The sequence below is a fragment of the Rattus norvegicus genome, chromosome 3, assembly GCF_021556685.1.
Source record: "Rattus norvegicus strain SHRSP/BbbUtx chromosome 3, alternate assembly SHRSP_T2T, whole genome shotgun sequence".
In the NCBI taxonomy this organism is placed as follows: domain Eukaryota; kingdom Metazoa; phylum Chordata; class Mammalia; order Rodentia; family Muridae; genus Rattus; species Rattus norvegicus.
In genome coordinates, this window is record NC_141536.1 from 89,812,089 (window position 1) to 89,823,371 (window position 11,283).

The following is an 11,283-nucleotide window of genomic DNA, read 5'->3' on the forward strand; positions in this document are numbered from 1 at the left end:
AATAGCAGAGGTCTACCACTGTGCTCTACCTGCTCGTATCCAGCTCTCTGGCTTCTTGGTGTTTCAGCACAGACCACACATAATACGTTCACTGGGCTGTCAGTACAGTGAGGAACACTTAAGCTTTGGAAGCCTTTCTCCTGAAAAAGGAGAAAGTCATTTTCCTGTGCATGCTAGAGAGACGCATAGACTTAACCACATGTGATCTTGGGACTCTGGCTGTATTTTAGTACCCTAGCAGAAGGGGGGGTTTCTTTATTAACATCAGATACTGGTTTTTTTAAATGATGTTAAATTTTAAAAACTTAAACAAGAAAGCTTGTTAAAAATATTTCTTTTATTTTAATGATTTATTTTTATTTTATTTTATGTGCATTGGTGTTTTGCCTACATGTATGTTAGTGTGTGAGTTTCTGATCCCCTGGAACTGGAGTCACAGACAGTTATGAGCTGCCATGTGGGTGCTGGGAATTGAACCGAGGTCCTTTGGGAAAGCAACTAGTGCTCTTAATTATGGATCTGCCTCTCTAGCCCCCATCTTCTGCCTTTTAAAAAAAGATTCATTTATTTTATGTATATGGGTATTTTGTCTGTGTGTATATCTACACACCAGAGAGAACACCCTGTGGTACTACAGTTTTGGAGGTGGTGAACAGTCATTGCCCTTAACCAATGAGTCATCTCTCCAGGCCACGAAAACTACTACTACTACGACTATTATTATTATTATTATTATTATTATTATTATTATTATTATTATTATCTGTTAGCCAAATCATATGTATCATGTATTAGATATGTAATAATGATGCCTTTCTGAAAGTAAAAATCTCAGCCAGTGAGGAGCTTGGTGAGTGGCAGAATGTAACAAACAGCTCCTATAATGTGTTCAATGTAGCAACAAAAAGAAAACAACCTTGGACACTTTCACCTCCTGCTGCTTTGGTTGTTAGTATCCTCTGCTGGGTCAGTGGTTTTTTATCTCCTTTCTCCCCGCCAAAGTCTTATCAGCTACAATTGTTTCCTCAAAAGGATTTCCCGCCCTCCCGTACCTTCCCCCAGCAACTGGCTGAGGAAAGTAGGATATTCCACATGAGTTCCAAGAAACTATAACTGAATTTAACTCATTTAAACAGAAAATGAATATCTAAAATGTTGTGGGTATATGTTTTGTGGGCAAGTTGCATCCAAGAGTCCAAAAAGCTAGGAACTGTGTTGCTCCAGAAGTCTATCTCCAGATCCAGATTCTAATATAAAACTGTCTAGCTGCGTCTTGAGTCACTGAGCTCCACCTAATGGCAAAAGCTCATTGGGGGAAAGGATAGAGCTGTTTGTTTTTTATTTATTTTTAAAAAGTTACATTTGTACGCCGGGTGTGGTGGCATGTGCCAATCCCAGCACTCAGGGAGCAGAGACAGGTAAATCCCTGAATTTGAGGTCAGCCTGATCTCTAGAGTGAGTTCCAGGACAGCCAAGGCTACACAGAGAACCTTGTCTTTAAAAAAAAAAAAAAAAAAAAGTTACATTTGTGTTTTTCTCCCTCCTCCCCCTGTGTGTGTGTGTGTGTGTGTGTGTGTGTGTGTGTGTGTGTGTGTGTGTGTGTGTTTCATATGGCGGGGTCAGAGGAGGACTTGGTAGAGTCAATTCTCAATTATTGTGTGAGATCCAATCTGAAAACAGAACTTGGATCCTCCTAGATATGGAGAACTACTGGTTCTTTCTGTACAAAGTTGTATTCGAGAAGTGGGTGTCTGGACCCATGGCAGCACTGCCACATAAGATAGCAGGGTTTCATAGCAACTGTCAGACTGTTCAGTGCTGGGCTGTCTTTAGGAGACAGGCTCGGAGGTACATTCTGTGCGTTTGTAAACAGAATTCACATTATGTGTCCTGGAGAATGCTGACCAATATCTAACCTAATCTTAGAAAGCCTAAGGGTTAAAGTGTGGAGAGAGATGCCTCTTGTATCCTGGCAGGCCGTCCCACTATTTAATGTGGCACCTGTCTGCCTGTGTTCTCTGTTTTGGGTTTGAGACTTCCAATGAACCAACTGACTAGATGTATACATCTTCCTTCTTCACAGGGCCAGGTGATTTATCTTGCTCTAGGTAAGTCGTTCATCGGTATTCAAAGCCTTTAAGCACGTACTAGTTTCTGTTGCTTGCAAACACATCTAACCAATGCCAGACAACTCTCTGAGCTAAGAGCTGCTTGTGCTAAGAAGGTCGTGTTGTCTACAGGTGGTACTCATCTGACGTTGTGATGAGAGCAACTGCAGGTGGGCGTCTTGCCAGCTCTGGTTCTGTCTTCATCAGCACTACCATCTCACCTTGCATAAGAGTTGGAACTACAGGGGGAAAGAGATGGCTCCGTGGTTAAGAGCATTGGCTGCTTTTCCATAAGACGCAAGTTCAATTCCCAGCACCCCACCTGGCAGCTCACAACTGTTTGTAACTCCAGTTCTAGGGGATTGGATGCACTCTCCATAGATACCAGGCACATACTTCATAAAATAATAAAATAATGACTCAGAAAAGTCTGAATTGCTCAAGGCCACTAAAGGCAGTAAGGTGACACATTCACACTGAGCTCTGTGGTCTCCCACCCTCTACCCTCCTTGCATGCACAGTCTTCAAGGTAGCGTTGGAAGGAAACCTGGGATAGGACTGACACTTCCATGCTTTGAAGAAATCAGTTTCCACTTTTTGTTTACAAAGAAAAACCTAAGTGTCTTTTGACACTCGAAAGGTCCCAACAGTGTGGGACCTTGGCAGAAGCCACAAGGCCATATATAGAAATAAAAACTTTCTTCTTTTTAGTTGTTTCAGGCATTTTGATTGTAGCCACCAAATAGTGTCCTTGGAGGTGGGTGAGGTCACTGCTGTTCTCAGCCTTGCTATTCTTGACTCCTTAAATTCCAGCTTATCTGGCTGTCAGGAAACCTACGTGTGGGTGTGGTGGCTGGTTGTGACTCATGTTGGGCCACACCTGGAGTTTTGAGCTGTAATTTATAAACTCTACTAGTACTCTACCCATTAATCACCAGTTCTTGATTAATGAATGGTCTTTCAACAGGGAGTGCAGTGGCTGTGTGAGACCTTTTCTACTCAAAAAACAATGAGGGATTGAACCTAGGGCCTTATGCACTTGTGCACTGCCAAGGGCTCCACGATCAGCTACAACTCCAGACCTTTTTATTTTGCGATAGGTTTTTGTCATCTGCCTAGGCAGACCTTGAAACTTTGCTCTTCCCGTCTTGGCCGCTGGAGTAAGCTTGAGTTTCAGGCCTATGCCACAAGTCTGAGCTACAACCCACGGGCTTCTTTTGTGCCCAGCCATTACTATAAGCATGATCAGTATACTAGCCCTTGTAATTCTTCTCAGTTTTCTTTTTTTTTTTTTTTTTTTTTGGTTCTTTTTTTCGGAGCTGGGGATCGAACCCAGGGCCTTGCGCTTCCTAGGTAAGCGCTCTACCACTGAGCTAAATCCCCAGCCCCTCTTCTCAGTTTTCAATACGAATAGTATTGCCTATACCCAAATCCATCAGGCATTTGCAGATTACAGCTAGAGATCACAGATGGCACTCATTTCTCCGGCTAGGCTATTGGGGTTTAAGCAGCTCTGCCATGGGGTTCAGTAAGTCCTCCCCTTACTAATCCCTTCTATGACATTCTGAGTTTTTAACTTATTTGACCAAGTTTCTATCTGTTGCAACCATAGTGACTTGGCTGAGACAGTTGCTGTGAGGAGGATTTACTGAGGGGAACGATGCCCTGTGCTGTAGGACACTCTGAATAGAATGGGTCTGGGCATCATCGTCAGTTATACTGAAGGGACCTACTGCTACGGGAGATTTGTCACTTGGTCTCTGGTTCCTTCCTTCTCGTAACTGAAACTTCAGTTACCCTTTGGGAAATTACATCTATCATTTTCAGTCTTTGGAAACTATTCACAAAAGCTCCCACAACCAAAACATAAAGAACAGGCATGGTTTCCTCTGGAGTATCACGCAAACGAAGTTAGGCGAGGGCTAGTGAGACTAAATATGTTGTCGAAACTGTGCCTCTCTCTGGTATTCAGCTGCAAGCTACAGTCAACCCCACTTCAGATAGGGTAGTCAACTCTGGTAGTTTCGTGGCAGCGCATAATCCAGAAATAAGCAGCTGCGAGCTTTGGTTCAGTTGCTCAACACTGTTTGGACTGCTGTATGGGTGATATTCTTGGTCTTCCCCTCACAAACACAGAGTCCCTACAGACCTTCCTGCACTGCACCCAAGGTCAAGGCAGAGAGAGATGAGTTTCAGTTTTCCTTACTAGGACATTAAAATCTCTTTTAAAACTCCCAACTGTCTTCGTCCTTGTATATTCTAGTTGGGTCTGCATCTCGTGACCCTGTGAGCTGCAAGGGGAACAGGAAGGCCAGAATTTACTTTCTGCAGTTCCTGGTGAAGGAAGCAGACTGTGATTGCACTTACGGGGACACCAGGAAGCAGCTTTGGCTCTCCACCAGCTGCACCAGAGGGGACAATTAGATCCCAGTCCAGGGCTCCGCGCCTTCCAGATGTAACTCTCAAGCTTTCAGCTCTGTTAAGGTTTCCACACAGGCTTGGCTTCAGGCTATTTGGTCTTCAGCTGGTACTATTTTTGGAGTTTCTGGGAACCGTGGGACGTGGAGCCGCGCTGGAGGAAGCCGACCAAGGTTAGCACAGCTTGTTGGTTCTGGTTGACAAGGTTCACTCGGGCGTCTGCCCTTCCAGGCCTCTTTATAATCTACTGGCCTAGCTCTCAGACTTCGAGTTCATTAACTTGTTAATTTTTATTTTATTTTACTTTTGCTACCTCCACAGATACATGGGAGTACATCTACATAAAAAACAAACATAAAATCTGGACTGTATTTTTTGAGGACATTTTTCTGAAATAATGGGAACTGAGAATGAGGGGGTGGGGAACACCCAAGCCCTCACACCCACACCAGCACAATGGTTAATTCAGATTAGTAATAAAGGGCTGTTTTGTGTTTCTTAGAATAGCGTGGTCCCTAGATTATGGCACAAACAACCTCCAGAGAGAGCCAGCCTGCTGCCAGGAAGAGGGACTTGAAGATCAGAGGCCAGGAAGGCAGCAATGGCCTTGCCATGGTAGGACACAGAATCCCTTTTTTAAAAAGGTTCTTGGGCTGGGGATTTAGCTCAGTGGTAGAGCGCTTGCCTAGCAAGCGCAAGGCCCTGGGTTCGATCCCCAGCTCCGAAAAAAAAAGAATAGAAAAAAAAAAAATAAAAAGGTTCTTGATGTCACAGATGAAAGAATTTTAAAAACAAGATACAGAGGGGAACTTGATGGCAATTTATTGGAGTTAGAAAGAAAAAACAATGGGTCATGCAGCTGTTGGGGGAGGAAGACGAGGAGTGGGGAGGGAAAGGTATCCCCAAGTCACAAGCCAGAATGCACCCATCTTCACCAGTGACCATCTGCAAGCAAGTCGGTGTGGGGCAGCTGGAGGATATAAATATTTCACTAATGGGAGAGCTGCTCTTGGGCATCCTAATTTATCTCTCACCATTTAGCTTAATTTCCTCTTGGTCGAGTAACAAAATAGCCTTTGCTCTTTGATTCAGGAGATGAGGGAGGGGCTCTTACCTATTTTACAAACAACACACTTTACAGTGCTATTGAAATGGTTCATACATCCAGAGCATTCACTGTTTCCGGGCACCCAAATCTTCCTCTGACCTCTGTGGGCTTCTGAGTGCACACAAAGCACATACATGCACTCATGCATACACGTAAAATAAAATATAAAAAGGAAAGAAAGAAAACCGGTTTACAAGTCAAGCAACATGCTAGGTGTGGTGGTGCTTGTCTCCAATGCCACCAGGTAAGAGAGACAAGAGGATTGCTGTAATTTTGTGGCCAACGTACTCCACATAAGAAGTTCTAGTCCAGTTTGGGCTACCTTATCTCAAAGAAACAAAAGCAAACAACCGGCCTCTCCCTCAAGTCAAACTACTTTCCCAAGACCAGCAGTTTGGATATCAGACTCTATCCTTTGCTGCCCCACCCCATGTATTTAGCACATACAAGTATGCACACGGCATTCCCTCAAGGAGCTGAGCCTGAACTTTCCTGACCCCCACCCCTCCCTGTTCATTCCTGCAGGTGATCATTACAAGAGTAAGTCGCCGGAAAGGAAATTGACCTCCTTAGTTATTGGCTAATATTTCATAAAAATGAGCTGTACATGTCACTTGGACAGAACATCCAGTTCTCAGGAATGGGTGTGGTGTTTGAGGCGGACTCTGTGATGATTTCCTTTTGATGTTTTACAGCCTGTCAGCTCCTGATAACTTATGTGGTCTGAAGAGAATTAAACTGCATTTCATTAAAAAACAAAAACAAAAACCAGTTGTTTGCTTCAGGGTCATTACAAATCCAGACTGCTTTCCCGTTTCCAGCATATCCCATTACCAGAAAGATTTCCTCTTCTTCCTCTTTAGAGGATGAAGTCAGCCACTCATTTTTTCCCCCAGTTTCTAAATAATGAGGCAGGTTTTCTAGGACAAAGGACCTGGTTGTTAGGACATGTTTTCCACTCCCTGATAAAAGGAGAAGGCTGAATTTCTCCATGTGCAGTATTATTATGTGAGAGCAGTAGAAATAAAATTGAAGGCTGCTGGGAGGAGTCTAGGGCCGAGACGAATGAGTGCCTGAGCTATTTCGGGGCGGGTAGAGCAGAGCAGCAGCTAGACCAAAAGAGGTCAAGGACATAGATTTGCAGCTTTGCCCACAGCTGACTCGTGGGGCGGGATCTCTGTTCTCCAGAGCACCGCCTTCTAGGGGGCGGGACCAGAGCGAAGGGTGGGGCCGCGCTCCGTCGGGGCGGGGCCTGTGGAATCTCCGAACTCCTAGACACGGGGCCTTGGCGCGCGTCTCCCGGCGCGGGGTTCCTCTCACGCAGCCTCCCATTCAAAAGATGCCGAAGGGGCGGCGCGGCAGCCAGAACCCCAAGATGAGCCAGCGGCCGGCCCCGCCCCTTTACTTTCCGTCGCTCTACGACCGGGGCATCTCGTCGTCTCCGCTGAGCGACTTTAACATCTGGAAGAAGCTCTTTGTGCCGCTGAAGGCGGGCGGGACGCCGTCGGCCGGGGTGGCAGGGGTAGCGGGGGTCCGACCCCTGCCTCTGGCACCTCCAGCCACGGTGCCTCCGCCGCCGCCTGGCCTGGGTCCCCCCAGCGAGCGCCCCTGTCCTCCGCCCTGGCCATCCGGTCTGGCCTCTATTCCCTACGAGCCTCTGCGCTTCTTCTACTCGCCGCCTCCAGGCCCCGAGATGGCAACTTCGGCCCTGGTCCCGGGCTCCACGACCCCCTGGCTCGCCTCCGCCTCCCACCCGGAGGAGCTGTGTGAGCTAGAGATCCGGATTAAGGAGCTGGAGCTGCTCACAATCACTGGGGATGGCTTTGACTCCCAGCGCTGTGCGTGACTGCCAAACGAGCCCAATCCTAGCTGCCCTAATTGCCCCCCTAGAGTCAGGCACCAGAATGAGACTCCAGAAGGTCCCCGGCCCCAGGAGTCCCACTCCCTAAAATCTGTCCTCCAGAGGTTCAGACCCTCACGTGCTGAACTTCAACCGACCTCTGCCACACCACACACCTGAGCTAATCAAGCCATTTAATTTTAAACCCCACCCCTTAAGGGTTAGCCCTTGAAACAATGTTGACAGTGGCTCTTCACACCTGAAGCACACTCTCCTTAAATTTTGCCTTCCTACATAGTAATCCCACATTTCTGTAATCTGGAGCTCCACCCACCACGGGTTCCCCATCTCTACAGACATTAACCTTCAATATTCAAATCTTAAGCTGGGGTTTGTGGGTGGAAGGAGATTGTAGGAGTTGCCCAAACCTTGAAGGCCCACAGTCATTCACTGAGGAGCCTTGGCCCCTGCCCTTCCCTGGGCCCCAAGCTCTTGGACAAGATCTTGGACGTTGACATCTGATCTTAAGTCTGAGGTTTTGGGTATCCACACCAGAGCAGACCAAGTGTGCTGATGTAAGCAGGACTCCTCTGGTATCTGAACTGATGCCTCTTTATTAGACAGTAAGGCAGTTAGATCCTGCTGTGTTACCAGAAAGACTAATTGCTCAGGAATTAGCAGCCTCCGGCCATCCTTTCGAATCCTCTGTTCTAAGGCTTGAATTTGACTATTAGAGGAAGGCAGCTGGGTCTGGAAAGATAATTTCACCGATTCTGTTCAACAGGTTAAATTGGTCCCCTCTGCCACACAGCAGGGTGAAGTAGGAAAAGAACTATACACTTATGCATTGCCATAAGAAAGTTCTCTAATTCATCCATAGGAGACATACATAGCTACAGGAGGAAAAGGTCCCTAGAACTGGCCTTTTCAGTTGTGTGAGTTAGATAAGAGGAGAATTTAGGGTCGTGCACAATGACTTCTCAGAAGCTTGCTCTGAAAGAAGATTCCTTCTCAGAGCGCAGGTGGCACACACCCGGAATCCCAGTGCTTAGGAGGCTGAGGCAGAGGGATCAGGAGTTCCAGAGCAGCCTGGAGCTCCCTAGGAAGACCCTGAAAAACCAAGCGACCTTTCCAGCTCCAGCTGACTCTGTTTTGCTCTCCTACAGATAAATTCCTGAAGGCGCTGAAAGATGAAAAATTACAAGGACTGAAGACGACCAGGCAACCTGGAAAGTCGGCCTCCTTCTCCTGAGGAGCTGCCCCCGCCCCGGAGCTGGGCAGCCGCCTCCTTAGGTGTTAGTGCTTAGATAATGTGTCCTAGTTGTTGTCATTTCAAAGATGGTTATTTTCTGTTCTGTATTTACTACTGTTATTGTTGCTCTCAGCACATGCTTCACATACAGTGCCCGCTTGCATGATAAATCTCATGGCCTCTTTCCTCTGTGCTGGTGCTGGGGGATCTCCCTCATGGGATGTAGAATTGCTGTCTGGCCTGCTATTCGGAGTCTCTGTGACTCAAGGAGTGTCACTACTACTGTCAGGCATACCAGGCTGGCCAGTATGTCTGAGAGACTCAACCATGTGCCCATTTCTGGTCCTGATGCTGGTTCTCAGCCAGAAAGACTGTTGGAAGGTTAGAACTAAAATTAGAACCTAAGTTGCCCTTCATCCCAGTACCTTTCATTTTTAGAAGTATTTGCTCTTCAAAAAATACTATTTTTTTTTTTTTTTGGTTCTTTTTTTCAGAGCTGGGGACCGAACCCAGGGCCTTGTGCTTCCTAGGCAAGCGCTCTACCACTGAGCTAAATCCCCAACCCCCCCTTTTTTAAAAAAAAAGATTTATTTATTATATATAAGTACACTGTAGCTGTCTTCAGACACACCAGAAGAGGGCATCTGATCTCATTACAGATGGTTGTGAGCCACCATGTGGTTGCTGGGAATTGAACTCAGAACCTCTGGAAGAGCAGTCAGTGCTCTTAACCACTAAGCCATCTCTCCAGCCCAAAAAAGACTATTTTTTAAACTGCAAAATCTGATAATCTTTTTAAAGACATGGTCTTCGTAAGAAATTCACATGCAACATTTAAGAGGTACTTATCAAGTGCTTCTTAGATACTTTGATCCCCACCTAAGCACTTGGAAATGGGGATGGGGGAAAACATGAATGAACTACAAGATGGCATCCTGGAGAATGGCATGCCAATCACAGAGAATGCCATGTCAAACGAGGAAAGGAGAGAGCAGTAAGGACAGCCAGACTGTATCCTAAGGAAGACAGAGTGGGCTTTCACATAGGGTCTCTTTGAAGATATGAGATATTTTGTTACTGTTTTGAGATTGAAACTATGAATCCCAGGCTGACCTTGAATTCCAAGTCTTCCTGCACTTGCCTCCCAAGTATTGGGATTACAGCCCCATACTACCGTGCTTGCTCAAGAGGTAGCACTTAAACAATGTGGGGAAGTGATTGAAGATCGTAGCCCTATGTGGGAACGTTCCAGGCAGAAGGGCCAATGCAAAGGCTTACAGTGGAGCTTTCCAGCATTGGTGAATGCTAACCAACAGGTGAGATGAATGGCAGAGCAGAAGGGGTGAGGGAAGAGGCACTTGTTCATGTAGGGTCTTAGCGCATGGCCAGGTCTCAGGGTCTCTGAGAGTCCTTAGAGGTTTTCAGCCCAGGTGTAACAGGATCTGACTTGTGGGGCTACAGGTTCTACCTGACCTGTTCTAGCTGTCAGTACATCAGGGGTACAGTCAAAGAAGCAGGGAGAGCAGTTAGCAATCAGTAACCCAGCTGAAGAGACAGTGCTGTCCCCAGGGTGTGTGTATGGAGAAACAATCAGGACTCGCTGTGGGCTGAGCTGCAGCTGCATGGTCCGGGTTCTGGGGGAGACGAGTAATTTAGTCTGATGTTCGTGAAATGGAGTATTGTCTAGCTATGGTAGATACGAGCCCGGAGATCCAGACTAGGCCTGTGCTGAAGTTGGGCTAGGGAGTTACCGATGTAGAGACTGCACGAAACCCCCACAGGAGTGCATGAAGGGAAAAATAGAGCACGTTCCAGAGCATCCCCGACTCAGCAATCTTAAGTCCAAAATGCCCCAAAATGTAAAACTTTGACGATCAACTCAACTAAGTTCTCATCATGAAACTTCTGTCCCATGCACAAAAGTATTTAAAATATTATCTAGAATTACTCCCAGGTTATGTGTAAAAGGTATGAACAAAACATGAATGAATTTCATACTCAAACTTGGGCCTTGTCCCCGAGATATCTAAATATGAACTGCACATTTTCAAAATCTGAAGAAGGAGGAAGAGGAGGAGGAGCGGAGGAGGGGAGAGAGGGAGAGAGAGAGGAGGAGGAAGGGGGAAGAAGAATCTCAAACAAATCCATGATACTTCTGGTCCCCAGCATTTTTCCTATAGGTTAGCTCTGAGGCCAAAGGTGCTTGGGTTGAGGAAAAGACAAGAACCTCGAAAGAATAAAAAGCAATTAGCCCTGAGTCAGTTGTGAGACAACACCTGAGGGAAGCATCTAGGAGCTGAGCGACTGCATTGACAGCGCTGTCATGGTAGTGGGAAGGTGGCTCAGTGGGTAAAGGTGCAAGCCTGACCAACTGAATTGGATTCCTATGACCCACATGATGGAAGGAGAGAACCCACCCCTGAAAATTGTCATCTGACTTCCACACATGTGATAGGACACAAGTCTACTCACACAAGTACACATAGGTTTGGTTTCCCACTCCAGTACAAGGGACTGAAGTGCCTATTTTACATATCAAAGCAGACTTAATCTCCAT

At 46.4% G+C, this 11,283-nt stretch overlaps 1 protein-coding gene and 1 long non-coding RNA gene across 2 annotated transcripts; both read left to right on the top strand.

The window, feature by feature from the left end:
* Positions 1-472: 472 nt before the first annotated feature.
* On the top strand, positions 473-6,402 carry LOC147995614 (uncharacterized). The gene is made up of 4 exons (XR_015684533.1): positions 473-2,108; positions 4,372-4,699; positions 5,029-5,141; positions 6,160-6,402. It is a non-coding gene; the product is annotated as an uncharacterized LOC147995614 (long non-coding RNA).
* A 508-nt stretch (positions 6,403-6,910) lies between these two features.
* C3h11orf91 (similar to human chromosome 11 open reading frame 91) lies at positions 6,911-8,893 on the top strand. Its single transcript, NM_001108585.1, has 2 exons — positions 6,911-7,472; positions 8,641-8,893. The coding sequence occupies exons 1-2, from the start codon at positions 6,974-6,976 to the stop codon at positions 8,724-8,726; spliced, it is 585 nt and encodes a 194-aa protein (NP_001102055.1). The 5' UTR covers positions 6,911-6,973; the 3' UTR covers positions 8,727-8,893.
* Positions 8,894-11,283: the final 2,390 nt, after the last annotated feature.